General features: G+C 33.6%; 1 protein-coding gene across 1 annotated transcript; it reads right to left on the reverse strand.

Moving 5' to 3' along the window:
• Positions 1-732: 732 nt before the first annotated feature.
• LOC119676901 (putative mediator of RNA polymerase II transcription subunit 24) lies at positions 733-19,736 on the reverse strand. Its single transcript, XM_038088170.1, has 6 exons — positions 19,679-19,736; positions 18,536-18,915; positions 15,596-16,499; positions 13,538-13,678; positions 2,962-3,086; positions 733-747 (listed from the first exon to the last, which is right to left on the reverse strand). Exons 1-6 carry the CDS (start codon positions 19,734-19,736, stop codon positions 733-735), a joined length of 1,623 nt encoding a protein of 540 aa, XP_037944098.1.
• Between the last annotated feature and the right edge of the window lie 482 nt (positions 19,737-20,218).

Below are 20,218 nucleotides of genomic sequence, written 5' to 3' on the forward strand. Positions count from 1 at the left end.
ATAATCAATAATTTTAATAACTAATTTTTATTAATATCGTCTAGTGATAATATGCATGTATATATAAAATTTTTAAAATTATATATTTCAATATTTTGTAGCAATGTGATAACAAGACCAAATATACTTTAAAAATTTGAATTTCAATTTAGTTTGAATTTATTTGTTATAAATATTTGAGAAAAAAATTATCATGGAAAGCTGAGTAATGAGCATGCATTTAAGGGTGGTTTTGCGCAATTTTATTTTTTTGTTTTTTGTTTTAAGCGAATGTGTAAACATTTTGTTGTTTCTTTTTTGGTTTGACGATTCTACATTTGCTTATGCGAAGCGTGTGCATTTTTTTTAGCAAATTTGGCAAGATCGTTGTTTTTGTGCAGTATATGTATATCAATTTGTGTGCAAATATAATTTGTTTTGCTCATAAGGTTTGCCTACATTTGTTTTTGTAAGCGATAATATGCATTTTATTATATTTAGTTGATTGTACAGCTGAGTTAAAATAAAGAAAAGGAAAAATTTAGCTTATGCTAAATTATGCAACTGCAATTTTTAATACATGTTTCAATTTTCCCACAATTAAATTATCTCATCATTAACTTAAATTTTAATTTAATAAATATATACATTTAATAAGTAAGCGTTGTTGTTGGCATATACATATGTATGTATTCTTAAATATGATATACAAAATTAAAGATATTCCATAAATAAATTTTTCTAATAATTCATTTAAAAATACGCAAACTGAAAGTATAAGATATAAAACAATATATAATTAAATTTTATATCTTTTTTATATACATTATTTAAATAAATTTTTCAATAAAGATTTTCTTGAACTAATTTACAAACACTTTAAATCTGTCTTAAATTATAAAACCAAAGCGCGTAAGTTAAATTTTTTCTTTTCTTTATTCTTCATCAACTAGACAATCAACAAAACGTATCAATATGCACATTATCGCTTAAAAAAACAAATGTAGGCATAAAGATAAACTTGTACTTATATTTGCATACACGTTGTACACACATATACTGCTTACAAAAACAACGATCTTCCCAAATTTGCTTAGAAAAATTCAGGCGGTACGCATAAGCAAATGTGAAATCAGTCAAACCAAAAAAAAAGAAGAAAAGTACACACATTCGCTTAAAACAAAAAACAAAAAAATAAAACTGGGCAAAACCCTTAAATGCACGCTTATTACTACTGATTTTTTTCTGAAAATATTTGTACCAAGTGCATTCATATTAAATTCAAATATAAATTTTTAAAGTATATTTGGTATTGTTATCACATTGCTACAAAATATTGAAATATATAATTTTAAAAATTTTATATATACATGCATATTATCACTAAACGATATTAATAAAAATTAGTTATTAAAATTATTGATTATATTCAGAAATATAAAAATACACATATACGTATATAACAGGGAAAAATTAAACATTGTATGCAATTAACCATTTAATAAATATTCAATAAAAAATTATTGCACATACAAAACCAAATATACATCCAGCATAAGACTTTGTCCAAAAATTTTATTCTTAAACTACATATTTTTACTCATTTTTGTTATTATAATTTCTAAATCGTATTTAGCAATAAAAATAATTCTTAAAACATAAATGTAGGCATAATCTCATTACAGATAAAATTATATTATTTGCATACACATCGTACACACATACATATACTGCTTACAAATTTGCATATATTTATTTGATGCACAAAAACAACGATCTTTTCAAATTAGCTTTAAAAAATTTACGCGCAACTCATAGTCAAATGTTCAATCAATTAAACAAAAAAAAACAACAAAATGTATACACATTCTGACACACATGCATATCAGCGCTTAAAACAAAAAAAAAATCATGCGAAGTAGACACCTTCCTAAATTTCATAAAAAAAAACTACAATCCAAAACAAAAAAAACATACAAGCAAAACAAACAAATATCATAGAGCAAAAGCATAGAAAAATACACACGCAACCGAACAAATGAAACAAGTATACACATTTCTAAATACATATTTTCGATCACTGCACAAGACAGAAATACAAAAAAAAACAGCAATATTAAATTGACAACTTCATGAAAAAAAGCAACAATGCAACATATTCAGATTTCGATTTGCGTACAAAAGAAAAAAATTTTCTGCCTCTTGATCTGCTTTGAAGTTCTAATGGAACACTTCTACACACCAAATGTAAAAAACAAAAACAAGCAACCCAACAAAATACTATGAATGAAGGCGCAAACAAAATGCGGGCCACTTACAACCCAAAATCCAACCATAGTTTCGATTCGTTTATCATCTTTCAAAAGTTTCAATGCTTCTTCTTCTCTAGATTATTTTTGCAAATTACACGTAATTTGAAATTTGGTTTTTCAATTTCAATTATGACTGTAATTCAGAAACTAAATTACAAATTAAGATTATACTGTAATTCGTAATTGAGGTTTTCAATTAAATTACACATATAATCTGGAAATTCAATTATCAATTAAATTACTCAGTAATTTATAATTGAGTGTAATCTAATTACAAATGTAATCATTATTGCACAGCTCTGTCCATACATGTTGTGAATACGTATAAAGAATTACAAAAAAGTAATCTATACATTACTGGAAATTAGTGTGACTGAGGACTGAGTATTTGGCATTTTCCTTTCCTTTCAAAATTTATGAGCTCTTGAGTTAACCTTTACTTTATTCTAATTTACTAGCTTATAGTATATACGAATCTCTTGCAGTTTCAGACATACTTATGTTTACAAATTTCTAATATTGAAAAACTCTTATAGCCACGTTTTGATTTTTCATTTTTAAGTAAACTTCTTATAAACTTCTTATTGATTTTATGAATGTTGTTTTGTTTTTTTTTGTTTCAAATTAAATAATGTTGAAGCACATTTTTTTGTAGATAAAAATTACTTACGCCATTTTTTTCACAAACTCCTCCGGCATTTTTCAAATCACCAGTCCATGCCAATCCTAAGGTACCCATTTCGAAGTCTCTGTAGGTGAACATATACGCCAGGCAGAAAGCATCATAATCCTCCTCTGCGAAAAAAAATATATAAATTCATGAGAAAAATTTGTAATTAAAAATAATTTAATTATTTAATTTAATATAGTAAGCAAAATTTTGAACAAATTTAGTTGAGATTAATTTAAGATATACTTATAAGCTTACTGTGTATGTAGAATATTATTAAAGCAACAAAATCTTTAAACTTTAGTATTCATGTCCAAAGGAGTATTAATTAATTATGAAATTGTTTAACAAAAAAGGGTTTTGGCTTCGCATTTTTACTCTGTAATAATGAATATGTATTCTGCAATAGTTTAAGCAAAACATAAAGAGTCTGTTTAGAATTAAGATTTATTGTATCATGGCCTTTAATTTATTTGTCATTTTTGTATTGTGTCGTCGCCTTTAAGCACACGCGAAAAGGGGACATGTTTTTTTGAGAAATAATAAAGCAGTCGTGAATAAAAGTTATCAGTAAACTAACTGAATAAAACATTGGTGCCGAAACCCGGGATAGTGATCCATAAAAGGGATAGTGATCCATAAAAGGGATAGTGATCCATAAAAGGGATAGTGATCCAGAAAAGGGATAGTGATCCAGAAAAAAAAATATAATTGCAAAATGTTAGACTCAGAAATTCACGAACTCAGCGACGGGGAGCAAGGAGGCGTGCAGAAAGGGTCTAAGAAAATGGCGGAATTGAAGGCGTTGAGAGGCAGCACCAAAGGCAACATCACTCGCATAAAATCAATGATTTTGAAAAAAGGGTCAAGTTTGTCAACAGAAGAACTTAACTGCAGGCTTAGTTTGACAGAAAATTACTTCAAACAGTTTCTGAGTGTGCAAGCAGATATCGACAAACTAAACCAAGGTGCAGATACTTCTTCAAGCGAAGCAATTACAGCAGAAGTTGAAGATGCATTTGTGGCCACGAAAGCAAAAATAATGAGTTTACTAAAAAAAAGAAAGCTATCACTGGTAGATGTCAATGCAACGAATACAACATCGTTATTGCCGGGCCCAAGAAGTCATCGGGAAGTAAAATTACCGAAATTTGAAGGGAAGTATAGCGAATTTCCGAAATTTATAGCCTTGTTTAATAAATTAATCAACCAGGATGAAATGCTTGATGACTGTGAACGATTTTTGATACTTAAAGAGCACTTGGGCTCTAAGCCGCTGGCAGCTATTGACGATTTTGATGTCACAGAGGACAATTACCCCAAAGCACTCGATCGATTGAAGGAATGCTTCGATAAAAAGGCGTTGATGTTCGAGGAACATATTACAGCCCTCTTTGCTGTCCCAAAATTAACAAAACCATCTGCAGTTCATTTAAGAAATGTATTAAATGCAGCGAATGCACATTTGAATGCAATGCTATCATTAGGTGATTACAAAGATATAGCGAATGCCATGTTAATTCATTTGGTGATGGAAAGAGTGGACGAAGATTCGCAGGTCAAATGGGAAGAATCAGTGGATTACAGGAAGCTGTCAACTTGGAATGAATGTTCAGCAGTTTTGACGAGGCGATGTGAGAACCTTGAGGCAAGGGAACATAAAGTTAATCAAGTGAATTCAAAGGCTGTAAACTATCAAAAAGAGTATAGAAATAACCGCAACTACTCAACCTCTCTTACAGTTACAAAACCTCTTTGTGAAGTCTGTAATGGCAGTGGCCACGAGATTGCAGATTGTAGCAAGTTTAGAAAGCTTTCTTTAAAAGAACGCTTTATCGTAGCACGGAGAATAAAGGTATGTTTTACATGTTTGAAAAGGGGACACCTTCAAAAAGAATGCTCTGCTGTTAAATGCTCGAAATGTAATTTATCTCATCATCAACTTTTACATAAAGATTATATCTTGGAGCCAAATGAACAAAGATGCAAAAATGGGCCATCTACGTCAACACAGGAGACAGCTCAGTCATCAGTTATGAACGTAATGACTGAAAACGAGGTTTTTTTGGCAACAGCAGTAGTAATGGTAGCGGACAAGTTTGGCAAATATCACCAAATGCGAGCCATATTAGATTCTGGCTCTCAAGTAAATTTGATGTGTGAGAAAGTTGCTCAAAAACTGTTATTAAAAAAAACGTCTTGTAAATTAGATGCTAGCTGTGTTGGAGACGTTGTAACTAGCTTTAAAACAAAAACTGTGGCTACCATCAAATCAAAAATAAATGAATTCGAAGTCAGTCTGCAATTTTATGTTTTACCGAAAATAACAAGCTCCAAACCTAACCGTTATGTCGATGTTGCGGACTGGAATTTACCAAAAAATATTCAAATGGCTGATCCAATGTTCAATAAGCCAGCGCGTATAGATATTTTAATTGGTGCGGAAATTTTCTTCGATTTGTTGTCGATTGGACGAATTTATCTTAATGAAAGGTTGCCAACCCTACAGAAATCCATACTAGGGTGGATAGTTGCAGGCAAAGCAGAAGAATGTTTAGCGCCTAGTCATAAAATAAATAATATGCTGGTCAATCACAACCATAATGAGAATGAAAACTTGAGTCAATTGGTTGAAAAATTCTGGAAAATAGAACAGATTTCAACTAAATCAAATTTTTTAACCGAAGAAGAAGAGGAATGCGAGAAAATTTTCCGTGAATCAATTCGTAGAGATACATCTGGCCGATTTATTACGAAAATTCCATTTAAAACAACAGTAAGTGATTTGGGTGGTTCCTATAATGCTGCCAAACGACGGTTGCTGTCACTAGAGCGTAGGTTGAGTAGAGATCGCTCTACACGAGACGCTTACAACGCATTTATGGATGAGTACCTCTCTTTAGGTCACATGACGATCGTTGAAGAAGCTGATATGGATAAGATAAAATATTTTGCACCGCATCAGTATGTGCTACGACCAGATTCTACGAGTACGAAACTTCGAGTTGTGTTCGATTGTAGCTGTAAAACTGACAGTGGCTTGTCATTAAATGAGGTAATGATGAAAGGACCACTGGTTCAAGATGACCTGTTATCTATAATACTGCGATTTAGATGTTACAAATATGCAATTACGGCAGATGTAACAAAAATGTATCGCCAAGCATGGGTGACTGATGATGATGCGAATTATCAAACGATTTTGTGGAGGTCTTCCTCAGATGAAAACATAAAGGCCTATCGCTTGCGAACCATTACTTATGGTACAACATCTGCCCCCTATTTAGCTACAAGATGCTTAAAACAGTTAAGTGAAGATTATATCGATAAATATCCGATTGGATCGAGAAAGGTGTTATCTGATTTTTATATGGATGATTTGATCAGTGGATCAAATGATGAAGATGAAATTTTTGAAATATATAATCAAGTATCAGCAATAATGAACTCAGCAAAATTTAAGTTAAGGAAGTGGTTTTCAAATAGTGAAAAATTTCTTAATTTCGTGCCTGAAGCTGATAAAGAAAAGACTCTTCGGATGAATGATGAGGAAATAATAAAAACTCTTGGTATCATCTGGGCTCCAGTGGGAGATACGTTTCGATACGTTTGGCCAGATTTTGATAGCTCGAAAGCGGTGACAAAAAGAATAGTGTTGTCGGAACTATCTAAGTTGTTTGATCCCCTTGGGCTTATTAACCCATTAATCGTAAAGGCGAAGATTTTCATGCAAGATTTGTGGATATTGAAGGCTAATTGGGATGAATCCCTACCAATGAATTTACATAGTCAATGGATAGAATTCCGCGAAAATCTAAAAGACGTCAAGAAAATAAGTGTGCCTCGATTTGTTTTGGCAGAAAAACGAGTTGCTAGAGTTGAAATGCATGGATTTGCTGATGCATCAAAAAGAGCTTTCGGGTGTTGTATTTATATTCGCTCAATATGTGTGGACAACGACGTTACAATGCAGTTGTGGAGTGCTAAATCCAGAGTAGCGCCATTAAAAACTTTATCTTTACCAAAATTGGAACTTTTGGCTGCGGAATTGCTGTCGAAACTAGTGACAAAAACCAAATCCAATTTTCCAATTTCTATTGACGCGACCTATTTATGGGTGGATTCCGAAATTGTGCTAGATTGGCTGAGCGAGCACCCATCAAATTGGAATACATTTGTTGCCAACCGGGTATCATTGATTCAAGAGCAGACAAAAACGTGTATTTGGCGGCATGTTCCTTCAAAGTCTAACCCAGCGGATATAATATCAAGAGGTGCGTATGTAGATGAACTATCTAATTCTATTTGGTTTGCAGGTCCTTCTTTCTTGAAGAGAGATTGTTGTGAGTGGCCACCAAATAAGTCTAGAAAGAATACTAATGCTGACCAAGAAAGGAGTCGTAATAGTACGATAATGACTGTTAATAATTTGAAAAAAAAAATACCTTATGAGACATGCTCTGAGGATAACTCGAAATCTTCTTTTGTGACGTGGGTTGAAACCTTCAGCGATTTTGAAAAATTACAAAGAATTTTTGCCAATCTTCTTGGCTTTCGAAGAAGCGTTAAGTCTATGGCTGAAAGATTAGATGAAGCACTAGTGCGTATATTCTACTGTGTGCAACAACATTATTTCAAAGAAGAAATTGAGCTGCTATTGAAGAATAGAGAATTGCCAGCAAACAGTAAATATAAAAATCTGAGCATTTTTGTAGAAGATACTTATGGTGTTCCGCTACTACGTGTTGGTGGGAGATTAGCGAAGGCTGCATTACCATATGATGCTAAACATCAAATTTTGTTACCGAATAACTCAGAAATAGTTTGCAGTTTTGTACGATTTCTTCATTTCAAATATTTGCATGCTGGTACGCAAGCGCTTATGGCTATAGTTAGGCAGCGATTTTGGATATTTCATGCTAGAGGAGTAATACGCAAAATTACTGGTAGTTGTCTACAATGCTTTAGATGCCATCCAAAATTGAGTAATCAGATTATGGGCGATTTACCCTCTTCTAGAGTCACCGTAGCGAGGCCATTCACTGTGACTGGAGTGGACTTTTGCGGCCCTATTACAACAACGTATCTACTTCGTGGGTACAGAACAACAAAAAGCTATATTGCTGTTTTTATTTGTTTTGCCACAAAAGCTGTGCATATGGAGGTGGTCTCTGATTTGACTGCAAAGGCTTTCCTGGCTTCATTAAAAAGATTTGTAGCTCGACGCGGCTTATGCTTAAAATTATTTTGCGACAATGCCACTAATTTTGTGGGTACTCGTAAAGAGCTCGAGGAAATGAAATGCAAGTTTTTTGATCAACAAGTACAGGGCAAGATTTCAAAATATTGTACTGCCAATAGTATTGAATTTCATCATATACCACCCAGATCCCCCCACTTTGGTGGACTATGGGAAGCGGCTGTAAAATCAGCAAAATATCATTTGGCTAGAATATTGGGTCAATCACATCTTACATTTGAAGAGCTGGCAACAGTGGTTGCGGAAGTAGAGGCAGTTTTAAATTCAAGACCTTTGACAACCTTGTCTAACGACCCAAATGATGAAAGCGTTCTTACACCGGCACATTTCTTAACAGGTGGTCCGTTGGTTGGAACTGTGGAACCTTCTGTGGATAGCGAAGAATGGTCTCATAAAGATAGATGGCTACGAATTTCGGCCATACAACAACATTTTTGGAGAAGGTGGTCGGCGGAGTATCTTCATGAACTTCAACAGAAAGTCAAATGGACTAAGAAGCAGAAGAACCTTAATGAAGGTGATATGGTGTTAGTTGCAGAAGAAAATTTGCCTTCTAAGCAATGGCTTATTGGGAGAGTGCTGAAAGTGACAAGAGATGCTAAAGGTTGGGTTCGAGTTGCTGATGTAAAAACAAAGAATGGAGAGGTTCGCCGAGCAATCCATAAATTGGCACCTATTCCATCTGAATGTTGATGTCTGCTGGAGCCATCAAAGGCGGCGATATGTTTAGAATTAAGATTTATTGTATCATGGCCTTTAATTTATTTGTCATTTTTGTATTGTGTCGTCGCCTTTAAGCACACGCGAAAAGGGGACATGTTTTTTTGAGAAATAATAAAGCAGTCGTGAATAAAAGTTATCAGTAAACTAACTGAATAAAACAGAGTCTATAAACAAAAGTACTGCTCCTAAAAGGCTCAATATTTAAATAAGAAATTAAAATAGAAAAAATATTAGAAAAAATAGGAACAGGAAAGAAAAATATTATTACGGTTTTTTAAATCTAAAGCAATACACACATAAATACACACATACATATGTATATATGTACAATTATAAATCCTAAAAGTATGGAATATCCATTTCATAAACAAACACTGCTCGCATATGCACACCGAAACTGAAAATAAAACTCAAAGTTACACAAACTAACTCATATCACCACCACACATCGCACACCACTGTACACAAAAATATTTGCATTCACATACATACAAACAACCTAAATAAATAATACGCATATTTATTGCCAATGTTTGTGGTTTTGCCAACATTTCATACGCAAAAGTGTATGCACATACCTGACTTCCGGTTCGTGCATACATTGCAAATATCGTGTGTGTGTGAGTGTGTGTGTGTGTGTGTGTGAGTGTGTGTGTGTGTATGTTCTTCTAGGCAGGGAGTATGTGTTTATGTTTATGAATATTTGTGTTTCTCGTTAAGCACTTATGAATGTGTATGTATTTGTGCGTGAGTATGAGCATGAGTTGCTACGCTTGTACACTTTCAAATCAATTGTGAGGGGAAAATTAAATGTGAAAATTGCAATGTGTCTGCGTTGAGTTGAAATGCGAAAATGGTTTTTGTGCAATTTCATGAAATCGAGTACGATAATGGAAAACCAACTCAGAAGCTTGACTAAGCGAACGCTGGCTGGTTTGTTAGATGCAGAACAGAAAACAGTAGAGCAAAACAATAATGCAACAAAATAGTAAAACGAACGATACTGCAGAGCACCGAGCCACACAAAACTACAGCAACGAGTAGAGACAAACCATGAAGCGCCAGTTTAAAAGTCTACATTTTCATTTATTTATTAAGCTGAGGATTATATCTACAGTTATATAAACAGCGGTGATGCAGTTGTGTTTTCTATTTCTGTTCAGGGAATCCTTTTTGGTGCTGTAGGAACTCAAGGCAAAGCAAGTGCATAGACTATACTGCGAGCGTAGACGGTAATGAAGTTATTCTTATTGAAGGTATTTCTTATTGCTTAATTGGAATGTAGTTATGTATAAATTTGAAATTAAACGCAATTAATAATAAAATTATTTATTCTCATCCTTAAATTTCGAATAACTGACACAGAGTTAGAATCTTAAAATACATACAATTTAATTTCTTTATATTGTTCATATTTTTTACTTTATACTAAAAAATAATGAACTTCGTAGTTTAAAGTAAATATCTTTCTTTCATTTATTTTGTCGATTCGAACTTTAACAGGAAAATGGGTAGGTGAAGTGAAAGGAGGATCGAATTGCCTTCAATAAGTTAAGAAAGCCGTTCAGATATGCTAAAAAAGTATATTAGAACCATCCGGATTCGACAGGGCAGACCAAGTCTGGCTCCATGCCATCCTATTGTCTAATGCCCCGTTAGAACAGATATTAATGTAAACACTTTCTAACTACATCTGTGTATCTAGTCGGAACTTCTACGTTTAAAGTATACAGGTCATTTAGCTCTTGATCTGTCCTGACAGTCATATTATCACTGTCGCAAAAATGGTCGTAAATCAATTATGATTTGTGGTTGGGAGGAGCAGAGATTAAAAGGAGAAGTTCCATCGAAGAAGCGCAAGGCTGATCAACTCATCTGCATTCTCGTATCTTTTATTATTCAAGTATTCAGGAAACCAATTTAGAGTTAACTTGAAGGCACTACTTATTACGTTAATAGATCATGTATATTCGTGAACTATTTTCAAGACGAGAAGCAAATTACTGATATAGCTTAAATTGCTGCCTCTACTATCAGTGAGAATATAGACTTCATTTTCATTAAAGTCCATGCACATAGTTAGAGAATAGGCTCTTAGAAAGACGAAAACTTCTGCCAAAATTATTGAAGTAAAGTCGTAAAGGTGGTACAACTTACAAATTTCTAGGTCCACTGAATAGATTTAGGTTTCAATGCCTATACGCATCTACGATTTGTTATTGTAAAGTGATATCTTTCCTTGCGTTGTACTCAGCCCTGTCTCCCAATCCGGTCTTGTTTATAAGCATAGCTATTTATAGGTAGTTAACGCCCACGTATGCTGATCTTTGAAGTCTACTAAGCATTTGAACAATGCATTGTTTATGCAGCGAAGGCCACAAAACTAGGTTTTCACATTTTAGAATGACGGCTGTATATAGCAGAGAAATACTTTAGTCTGCAATTCCCAGTCTTTACTATACATCTTTCTGCACCCTTAGAAGGCCACTCATAGCCATCAACAACAAGCATTCCTTAAAAATAAAACGAAAATGATAACTTTAAAACGAAAATAATTTTGAGCCCTGATTAAATTGTCATGAAGCGCGATTTTTCATCAGAGTTTGGAAAAATGTTAAAATTTAAAAAAGGAATACTTAAGTGTTCATATTACAGATACGATGGGTACGATGACTAACTGAATTGACACAGTACTCTAGTATTCTATTAACACCGTATGCTAGAAAATCATACGTATGTGTGAATAATTACTTATACATCGTAATTCTATATTCGTATAAGTGGCGAATGAAAGCATTATTATTCTGGACGTTTTCTTCAAAGCTTCTATTGGACTGTTATGACATGTTGCAGCAGCTGGTGAGGTCAGGATCTGCTATTGAAATTTGTGGACCGGAGCCAAATTGTAAATTAAGTTGGTCTACAACTAGGTCTCTGATTGATAAATGGTTCTTAGTCGAGAAAAGGCGCTAATGACGCAACATTCCAGATATCCGCCAGGCTAAAAAGCTGATTCATTCCTGTAGTTATTGTAAGGTATCCTTCTTTAGCAGAACAGAGTTGAGGTTGCTGGTGGGATATTTAACAAGTCACAATGGACTACATTATCACCTTAACAAAATGGGTCTGTCCGAAGAGATAGATTGTAGACTCTGCTTGGAAGCAGATAAGAGTTGCAGCCATATTCTCTGTGACTGCCCAGCCTTGATCTGGGCCAGTAGGAGGTCACTGGGTTAAGAACTACTCTCCTCTTCTGACATTAGGAGATCCTCAACGGTTGACATTCTGGTTTTCATTTGGAAGATGGAATGTCTTCTGTCCGGTAAGGGTCTGTTGCAGCACAAAAGATCAACCATGATTGCAGTGCTCTGCCCTGTTAGGAGCTGGTACCCCGTTTATTCCTATTTCTATTCCTTAGTGAAGAAAAATATTAATAGCTTAGGAGTATCATTGATTTGCTGTTATCTACTCTTCACTTCTACTCTTTTAATTATAAAATTATTTTTATTGTATTATTATCTATATATAAGTGTATAGATTTATTTAAAATTCTATGATAATTATAATTTAATAAAAAATATTTTATAAAACATGATTAAAAAGATATTATTTTCTAATTTTAGCTTTGCACAGAGGCGATATCGTACCCATGAAGTTCTATTGAAGTGCTATTATTGCTAATTGAAATATTTTTTTATAAATACATAAAATATTTTCTCATTACTTTAAAAACTTTTCAAAGACTAAAACTTTTTGAAAAGTATCCGCAATTACGTATCTAAGAACACATATAGTTAATAGTATATAAATATTCTATATATAATTATGTAGAACCATCTATACAGAAGCTACTCAATTTCTTTACCACAAAATGTTTTCGCGTATCTTTTTAAGGAACGAAAGGCTGACATTGCCACTTTAACCACATTTTTCACATTTATTTTCATAAAATTTTCTACTGCAACTCCTAAGAGTTACGTTCAGCTCAGTTAAATTGGGTTTTGCCACTAAATAAGAGGCATTTGCGGCAACTCAATCGTTTTGCGCTCCAATGCTACCTGAAACCTTTGCCATAACTCAAACAATTCCAATTTAAAGTTGCTAAATGTATCTACTCTTATGTGTGTCGGTTGTGGTACGTTCCTGTATCTACGCTTACGTATGATAAAATCCTTAAGTGTCATTGATGAAGCAAAAGGAAACGCTTCAACAAAATAAAGGTGAAAATTTAATTTTGTCTCACTGTGTAGTTTATTCAATTTGTCGAGGTGAAATGAAATGATTTTAAGTAACTAAAAACTTTTAAAGTTTAATTAAGCAAGAATTTAATAAATAAGTGAAAATACATTTTTGAGCTATCTATAGTTGATTATTTTACTGTTTTCACATCTATTTTATTACAATACGGATTTTCAATAATTTTTTATTAGTAAAATTCACATTAGATAAAATCCCCAATAATTCTTCTTGTGCTCATACGACTATTTTTCTGATTATTTTACGAGCATCCTTAAAAACTTATAAACAATAAGAACTTTTTGTTACTTTAAATGACATAAGATGAAAATCGATTAATAATAATTACTAACTAACCTGAAAACAATTCCAAGAACTTTTCGACACCATAATTTCCAGGAAATCGGTAGGCGGGATCCTTGACTGCATTCATGTTGTGAACTTTAATTCGTTTTATCATAAACGTTATATTGTCAGGTTTGCCGTCGTTATTGAAATCTGAAAATAAAAGTTCATTTCTAGTGAAAAATCCATAAAAATCTTACGGCACAAATGAAACTCATGTAAAACACGTCTTTTAATCTTTTAATCGAAAATATTCCACTGGCAGATCAGCAGGAAAGTAAAAATTTTTAATAAAATGTATGCGAAAATGAATTTCCCTGACAATTCAACAGTTTTTATTGTTAAAATTCATTGGATTGTGCGGCCAAGTTGTGTGAATTTCGTTGTAATAAAAATTTCAAAATGCACAAAATTATTAAATCGTTGGGTGGACACATTTTGCAAGAACCATTCCGTGCCAAAACCATAAATTTCATTTCGGGAACCAGAGTATTCAGCCGTGGAGCAATGGTTGCAGTGGAGTGAACAGTGAAATAAACCGTTCCACAGTGCAACACTTTGTACGCAGTTTTCAGTTCGGCGGAAACTGAAATATATTTGCAGTTTCAATGAAAACTTGTATTGATTGTTTTACACATAAAATAATAATTAAATGAATCATAAACAAAACAACAGGCCAACTAATAATATATAGCATCAGCTTTATATACGCCAGATGGTATTGCAGATTCAGTCAAAAACTGAGTCTCCTTCAAATATGTTTAGATTTAAAATGTAACTGCAGAAAACCTTTTTATTTTTGCTCTGCATACTAAACGAATGAATGGATAAAATAGTTTTAAATTTAATTCATATAAACCTGAGGTGTTTAAATTAAATTGTTTATACAAATAAAATACTTTTAAATTGTGCGACAGGAAGAACACACCAGCTAAACGATAGCATAACCAACCGGTGGCGTAGCAAAAATTGTGCTAAGGAGGTAAATACTAGAAAATATAGCACTGTTTTCGTAGTGCCTCCTATGTAGATTGTATTATCAAGGGAGAATCTATATTTTAACGATCACTTCTAGTTACGTCACTCACATGAGAACACAGCAACTAATCGGATCGAAAGAGAAAGAGAACAATATTAGTCAACAACTCCTCTAAAATTCCACTACTGTGCACTTAAATTTTATCCACTAAAGGTTTTCACTTTCGCAAATGTCTTTAGCACGAACTTAAAGACTGCATTAAACAATTTATTCGTTTTATCAAAACAATATTAAGTTTTCGTATTCAATAGAAGTATGTATCCTTATCCAAAATCCATTTTCTTAGTTAATGTGTTATAAAATTTCTCTTTGCACCTACTAAGATCAATGTGACTGTCTTTCCTTAGATAGTTGTTGTTTACCTACAAACGTTTTGTTTGTCTTTCAAATCGCTATAACATACTTCAAGAAACCAGATAAAAAGTAATCCCTCAAAAGTATGTGTTTAGAATAAAGTGTACAAAACTTACTTTAGTATGGTATTTTTGAAACCTATTCCAAAATATATTGAGTAAATGCCAATAAGCATTTACTATAGCTATAAGTATATGCTTCTAAAAGTGGTTAAGCATACGTTCTGAAGTCACTTCTTTATATATCCCTCGTTATTTCTGCCACAATTTCAATGTTACCCATAAAGGCCAATCAGGCAGACTTTTCTAGAAAAGAATGAACTACTTGAACTAAAACAGAAGGTAAATTAATCGAACCTAACAGTTATAGCAATGCACATTAAAGGACTTAGAGTGACTAAGCCAAATTTATCAACTAATTACTTTAAAATTGCAGGAACACTAAATTTTGTACAGTGTTTGCTATATTTTTAGTAATTAATTAATTATATTTATAGCCTGTATGTGTTATTTTAAAGCAAGAATCGATAACCCATTTTTTGTTTACAATTGTTAGCCCTGATTCACTCCACTTGCAATTTTTAAAAGACATTTTATTAGAACTTTGTTCATTCTCTTTCTATTAGTCGGTACTTTGAAAAAAAATAATATAACAATATTCATTATATATTCACTTACCAGTATTTTTGTATATTGAATTAGCGCGTTGTACATGCCTGGTAATGGCCTCTATACTAGCCTCATCGGAACCCATTTTTTGAAAGAATGTGTGATCAGCTTGCAGGTATAACATGCAAGTGATCTTACGATCATACAAGGAACGCATTGAGCTACCACTACCAGCATCGCGGTTATTATCTTGACCGCGTCCACTCAACAAGTTCGTCATTAGCATGCTATTAAAATTTGGATTATGTGGATTAGGTGCCATCATTATTTCGGGATTATAGTTATTCACAATGATATTTGGTTTCTTTGTGGCACCGTTTTTCGTTATAATTTCGACGTGGGTTTTGTGACTGGGCCGATCATTGCCTACAAACATCGTCGTCCAATTTGTATTAAAAAAGTTATTAACAAAATTACCATTGGAATCGAATGGATCATCGTTGCGTCCAAAAGTTGATGAGCGGTTGAAATTTGGATTATTATTTTTATTGTTGTTGTTATTGTTATTATTGTTGTTGTAAGTGCTCACTATAATATTCTTGTGTTTTGTATAAGTTTTACGCACACTATTATTATTGTTATTGTTGTAATTGGCATTACTTTCCCCACCATTAGGATTATAATTACTAACAATAATGTTACGATTGCGTGTTGCATTTGTCGTCTTTGCTATGGATGGAGTGAAACCAGTCTCACTGGCACCAACAGCATTGCGCCAAGTAATCACAGAAGCTTGTTGAGGTGTTTTTTCGTTATCCTCAATTGATTCCACATTAGATATTGATTTATTCAATGACTTCGTGTTATTGATATTGTCACGATTGGTGTAGTGCGTGAATATGCTAAAGTCATCATTATACGGCACATCCAAGTCAAGTGGTAATGGCGGGTTCTGTTGCTCATTTATTGAAAGCTGAAATATAAAAAAAAATATGTATTTCTATAGTCTCTCTTTTTACACGAGATGTGAAACAATATAATTTTATATTAAGTTCAACACTTAGTAGACCACAATTGCACTTAAGTAGCAACATATGTTGACCTTATTGTTATGTAATTTAATCTACTCTAACCAAATTCCATTAAAAAGTATTTAACAAAACTTTTATTTTTGTCGAAATGCATTTTTCTCACATTTTGTCTACTCAACAAAACATAAATGACATTTTAATTGGATTTCTTTGGCCAACGGAAAAATTGAATGCCTTCCTTCTTATGTTTATGCACATATACTCGTAGAGAGAAGTGAAAATACTTATGCAGCTATTTTCATCTATTTGAAGTAGTTTTTTAGCAACAGTTGCTAATTTCTGTGCGCCCCAAACACCCGCAAGGGCGCCATTCGTAAGCTGCAATCAAAGCTGGCAATAGAAATTCTGAAAACGGAAAGCCAAAAGTACTATTTACAACAACAGTGAGATTGCTTGGGAGGAGCTTAAAACTGCAAGTGGGGTGTTTAGAAGTGAAAGTAATTGCATATACATATATAACTGAATTTCTATATGTATACCATCCAACTACAGGACGCACACATAAGTTGACATACCTACATAGACAAATAGTAACAGCAACATTACAATTGGAACAGCATACATCGAAAGTGACCATTTGACCTCAATTCAGTTAATGTTCCAAATGCTGTAATCGGAGCTGACAACATCAATAAGTTTTTCTAACACGACAGTGATGAGGTATACAGTGGACAGAGCATACACAATGCCATGGCAGGCAGAATGCAACCAAATAGTTGAAGAAACCAAAGACCAAATTTTCAATCTGAAACACATTGTGTGGTTTTTGGTTTGATTCTTGCTGTTAAAAAGAAAATAACCGCAACAGAATTTTAAGGCTTGCACATTGGATCCTTGGACTGCATAAACCATTTCTTACATTTTTGAAAAGGAAAATCGAGTACATCTCCTTTACTTTTTAAATAAATTAAACAAAAATTAAAAAAATTCATTGTGAGTAAATAGAATAAATTACATCTTCATCGATAGAGTATTCTTTTGAGATAAGATTATGAAATAAGCAAAGAGACTAAAACTCCTACCGCGTAATTAAATACATATGAAAATGAACAGTAGAGTGCACCCACTCTCGCTCTTAAGATATAGTTGTAAGACGCTGTGAGGAATCGAATAATGTTGCGTTTTCAATTAAGAAGAGAAGAACTTCAAAAGTTTAAAACTACTTGACGACTTTGATTATCTAAGATTATCTAAAATATTTCAAGAATTTTAGATACATATTGCCCCGTATTCACTATATCAACTTAGGTACTACCCCATTTCGGATAGGCTTAAATTCTGCAAAAACTTTTGAAACTATATCTCTTTGTCTTATGTGAAAGCATAAACTTCGTAATATCGTTGACAATTTAATTGTGAACACAATACGGAAATTAAGTGTCAGTCAATGCATTTTGCACTCATCCACAGCATTTTGCACTAAGGATACCAACGACAAATGAAGGGAACACGCGCACAAAATGAACATTTTCGGTATTTTCGACGGCATTTTACTAGATCTCCTTCCCTCTGAAATGTTAAGTGTCGACTCGACTCGACTTGACTTTACTCGACTGCGTTCCAATAGAATGGCAAGTCATTGTCCTGTCAGTGACATTAATTGGCAGACACTTTTATACCTCAAAGTCAAACTGTGGCAAATGAAATGAAACGGCGGAAGGCAGTGTCAGTCAAGTCAAGTAGATGGAGGAGACGGCAGTACGATATAAACCAATAACCTAATTCATGCTAAATGTGTCACGCATTCACTCACTTGTCAATTTGCAATTTAATTGACAACGGCACACTACTATAATAAGTGCCGCACGTGTGGTAGTGTTTCGCAGCAAACAGGATAATTGCAATTACCACCAAACAGTTTTAAAAGGACGAAAGAAATTTATAGTTTGCAACAAAATGTTACATATACGTAACTCACCTCATCTGGCAGCCATCGCTTTTGGCGATTCAGAGTTAAATTGTTGTTGTTTTCGTCGACGTGCGTTTCGCGTTTCCGTCGCCATCGTAATTCTTCACCACTGGATAAACGTCGCTTCAAATCATCCAACATTAGACTGCGTTTCAGGCGTTCACTGGCACAGTGCTCTGCTGGCGACGATGTTGTAGGTGATGCAGCTGCTGACTTATCCATATGCACATCACTCACTTTGTATATTATACTGTGTACGCCACTGGCAGGCAAATCACTGGAATACCTATGCGCTGGCTCGACGTAATACTGTTCGGAGCTGGTTTCAATTGTGCCATCGAGTAAGTTGTCATTGGTGAGTATGGCATGCACATTTGAGTTTTCATCATCTGTAAATTAAAAAACAAACACAAAATAAAATCAAGTCTTTTCGCTAGTTCAACATACATTATCTGTAGTTTATGCATAATTTTAGAAATAATTTTGTACACCAGTAGGAAATGCAAATTATGTAGGATAATCAAATTAAAACAGAAAAGCTAAGAAGAAGCATAAATTGTTACATAGGAAATTTTTGGAAAGGCACTTGAATGACCGTTCCGCATTATATATACCCACATATTACCCTTTTGCCTTGATATAAAATTTTATCAAAAAAATGCGGAAAACTCATTTTTTAAGCTTCTAGTGAATGAATGCCACAATTCCATGCATGCCTTTACATCCAAATATACAACATGAGGAAATTGTAAAAAATATAAAAGATATGGTTAGTCTCTTGCATTAACAAAACAACGCCAGCAACCGTCAAACCCGACAGCATAAAAAACTTGGATTGACTCTGCTCCCTTCGTTCCGTTATCCGTTTGTTATCCTTTCAAGACACATTGCCACTGGGGCAGCAGGCAGCAGGCAGCTCGAACGTTAGCAGTTGTGGCATAAAAAATAAAAATATACTACGAAATAAAATAAACAATAAAAAATCCTAGAAATAAACAAAAACAGTAGCAACAGCAAATGTGGCAATAAAACCCTAAAAAAATTCGACCTGCATGACATACCAAAACAAAACATAAAAACAGGAAAACAGGAAAACAACATAACACACAGGATCAATAGAAATTCCCTAAGAAGCACACCATCTCCTCGTACTGCAGACATAGGCGGCTTTAACACTCTCAGCCTCTGCCACACTGGCGCTAAGCAACATCTTTGAGTTGCTAGCAACTTTTCGGATTGTTTTATTATCGCTTCTTTATTATATTTTCTGCTTTTTTTTGTTGTGCATTAAATCAATTTGTGTTGCTTTACTTAACATGTTCATAGTCCTTTCAAGCTCCCAACGTAGCCTCAACGAACCCCATACCCATGCTCTCTCTTCCGTTGTTATTTAAATTTTTACTGAATTTATTTTGGATTCGACTCTCCTATTTTCAAGCAGTTTTTGTTTCGCTTTTAAGAAAATATTATATTATCGAGGACATGCCACTACGTTGAGGAAAAATCGATGAAGATTTATGTTGGGCAAATGCAGCAAAATGCGATTGCATTTTTAAGGCTCCGTGGCAGCACGGGCTTGGTTGCGGCAAGAGGAGCATGTATTTAAGCTAAAATATTAAGCTTATTATGGTTACGTTACAAGCAAACCATAAATTTTCCAGGAGTTTTGGCGTGGGTGCTCGCAGTGGCGTA

Source organism: Teleopsis dalmanni, chromosome 2 (genome assembly GCF_002237135.1).
Source record: "Teleopsis dalmanni isolate 2A chromosome 2, ASM223713v2, whole genome shotgun sequence".
Taxonomy (NCBI): domain Eukaryota; kingdom Metazoa; phylum Arthropoda; class Insecta; order Diptera; family Diopsidae; genus Teleopsis; species Teleopsis dalmanni.

What these genes read in the sequence shown, in the direction of transcription:
- LOC119676901 (XM_038088170.1), bottom strand. Translation starts at nt 19,736, where the DNA reads ATGTTGCTTAGCGCCAGTGTGGCAGAGGCTGAGAGTGTTAAAGCCGCC. An exon ending in TTCAATATACAAAAATACTG is followed by an intron (nt 13,679 to 15,595) that starts GTAAGTGAATAT and finishes TTTTATTTTCAG; the next exon opens with ATTTCAATAACGACGGCAAA. An exon ending in GTTCTTGGAATTGTTTTCAG is followed by an intron (nt 3,087 to 13,537) that starts GTTAGTTAGTAA and finishes TTTTTTTCGCAG; the next exon opens with AGGAGGATTATGATGCTTTC.